General features: G+C 44.8%; 1 protein-coding gene across 1 annotated transcript in view; it reads left to right on the forward strand.

Moving 5' to 3' along the window:
* Positions 1 to 1313: 1313 nt before the first annotated feature.
* The window catches only part of LOC106012986, a 31171-nt gene continuing 29487 nt past the window's right edge, over positions 1314 to 2997 (forward strand). Inside the window, exon 1 of the mRNA XM_013087502.1 lies at positions 1314 to 1386. Within this exon, the coding sequence (XP_012942956.1) occupies positions 1314 to 1386 (73 nt within the window). The remainder of the gene's footprint in view (positions 1387 to 2997) is intronic.

Below are 2997 nucleotides of genomic sequence, written 5' to 3' on the forward strand. Positions count from 1 at the left end.
GGGATCTAATGTCGGGGAGTGAAAAAAAAAAAGAGATAAACTCATCCGAAGTTTAAATTAAGCGTGGTGATCGGTAAAGAAAAATTGCTTGGATTCGATGAAAAGATCAACTTAACCGGTACCGGTACTAATACTGAGGGTAATTTGCCATATTTGCAACAACAACAACAAAAGAAGTTTCATTCAGATATCTAGATTCTAGATATAATGTTTCACATGATCGTCGGTCGTGGCAAACTGGAAAATATTAAACGAGGGGTATGGAATAAGGAGCCGGGGGGGGGGGGGGGGCAGCAAAAAAAACCCTGAAAAAAAATAACCCGGGGGGGGGGGGGGGGGGGGGGTGACGTTTATTTTATACCTTACAGTACTTTTAATTAATATAAAGTTGTGGACGACACAAGTGTTTGTTGTCGGACAAGTGTATCAGGGCAGCTGCAGGAGACGACCGCAGTTAGTGGCGGATCATTGCACATCAATCTCAGAGGTCTCCGAGGCAGAGATGACACCCACCTACCACTCACCCAACTTTACATCGTGGCCTAGAGGTGTTGGCCTCTCATTCAAAGGTGCTGGGTTTGAATTCGGGTATAGACGGAAAAATTTTCTTCTCTAAAATTGTCTCCTTTCACTTCCTTTCCTGCTCTCTAGCAATGTTCTGTGTTCTGCTTTCGTCTCCACTTTCTGCCCCCCCCCCACCCCCTCACCTCCTTTGTCCCCTCCTCTGGGCTCCTGACTCTTTCTGCAGCCTTTCTACTGCTTCTCCTTGGTCACTTCTTACTGCTGTCTTTCAGCCACACCCCTGATCTTCTGGTAGGAAAGATCTACACCTAGCCTTCTCGGACAAGGGCGAAAATCCTCGGAGGGCGGGCTCTTTTAAGATCCCTTGGTGGTTTAAAATCGACAAGAGTAGCCTTCGGCCGCCACCCGGGCAAAATTCAAAATTTCCTACCAACTGAAAAAGTTTAAAGTGCCCCGCGCGCTTATATGACCTCTATGCAGTTGCGGACGCCGTAAAAACCTACCAAAACAAACCAAAAAAAAGGGGGGGGGATTGGAATAAGATTGCTGCGACCCCACAAATAGTCACGTTAAGTTTGGGGGGCGTTTGTTTGGGGGGGGGGGTGGCAATTTTTTTACAGCATCTGCAACTGCATAAAGGTTATATATAGCGCGCGGGGCATTTTAAACTTTTTCAGTTGGATCTTTAAAGAGCACACAGGCCCTCCGAGAATTTGCTGGCCATCAATAATGTATTTATTTTATAGAGGCACCAGCCATCCATGTCCAGGTGTTGTTTTAGCCTGTAAAATATGCTCACAAGTTTGGGAGGACACAAGTATTTGTTGGACAAGTGCATCAGGGCAGCTGCAGGAGACGACCAAAGTGAGTGGCGGATCATTGCACGTCAATCTCAGAGGTCTCCGAGGCAGAGATGACACCCACCAACCACTCACCCAACTCTACTCAACCAGACATTATAACGAACAGTTTACAGACACCCCCCCCCCTATCCCCCTCCCGTCTGAGAGCCATCATGAGCTGGGAGGAAGGGAACCCCCCCCCCCCCGAAAAAAACAACAAAAAACCAATATCACTAATGCAACAACAGCACTTTTTCAAGACCTACATAACACATACATAATGGTGACAGGAAGAATCACAATGTCCTTTTTTTCCGGACTCTCAAGGGGTTACACTTATCGCTGGAGGTCAGGATGGGCGTGTGTGTGTTTGTGTGTGGGTGTGTGTGTGTGTGTGAGTGTGTGTGTGTGTGTGTGTGTGTGTGTGTGTGTGTGTGTGTGAGTGTGTCTGTGCGTGTGTGTGTGTGTGTATATATGTGTGTGTGTGTCTGTGCGTGTGTGTGCGCGTGTTTGTGTGTGTGTGTGTGTGTGTTTGTGCGTGTGTGTGTGTGTGTGCGTGCGTGCGTGTGTGTGTGTGTGTGTGTGTGTGTGTGTGTGTGTGTGTGTGTGTGTGTGCGTGCGGGCGTGCGCAGTTCATGCTTAAGTACTCATGATGACAATGTTATATTACAATTGTATTTTTGTCTTAGGTCAAAGATCGTACAAAACAAAATTGTTCGCTCAGCCAAAAAAGTGTCCGCGGAAGCGGATCTCCGGAGGAAGTCTGCGCATTGATTCAGATGGCGCTGCAGTCTTTGTTTTGAGGCTATCTTTTGTTTCTCCAGAAGAAGAATAGGAACAGCACAGTTTGTTGTTAGTTTCACTTTTATTGTTTTTCACACAAGTAGGCTAACTGTTAGCAAAGTCCGCGCTTTTTGAAAGAGAGCGGAGCGCCTCCGAATTTTGAGACTTTTTTAAAAATTTGCTCCAAAAAAAGGAGTGAACCATCTTGTATTTTATACACGATCTTTGGTTTGGTACGCACCGACTTAATTACTGCACGGTATCTGGTACACCATTTTGAAAGGGTCAAGAGAGAGAAAATAATGCTGTCACATTTATCCTACCTATCACGGCTATTTTGTTAGTCCCTTGTCCTGGTTTAATGCTGGGTGCTTGTCAGTTCGGTATAGTGAAGAAAACGTGTTAGCATGGTAGTAATATTATATGCTTCAAGAAGATAAAAAAACAGAAAAGAAGAGGGAAATTGTTCGGTACTGAAGATGATCTTTGTTTGAACTTTCAACTATTAACTTTTAGTTACTGAAATCCCAGGTTACACTTTATTAAATAGTTTTGCAAGGAGGTATGGGCAAGTGGAGTCTCTCTCTCTCTCTCTCTCTTTTTTTTAAATCTCTCTCACTCTCTCTTTCTATCTCTCTCACTCTCTCTTTTTTTTTATCTCTCTCACTCTCTCTTTCTATCTCTCACTCTCTCTCTCTCTTTCTATCTCTCTCACTCTCTCTTTCTATCTCTCACTCTCTCTCTCTCACTCTCTCTCTCTCTTTCTATCTCTCTCACTCTCTCTTTCTATCTCTCACTCTCTCTCTCTCACTCTCTCTCTCTCTTTCTATCTCTCTCACTCTCTCTTTCT

Source organism: Aplysia californica, unplaced genomic scaffold (assembly GCF_000002075.1).
Source record: "Aplysia californica isolate F4 #8 unplaced genomic scaffold, AplCal3.0 scaffold00596, whole genome shotgun sequence".
NCBI lineage: Eukaryota > Metazoa > Mollusca > Gastropoda > Aplysiida > Aplysiidae > Aplysia > Aplysia californica.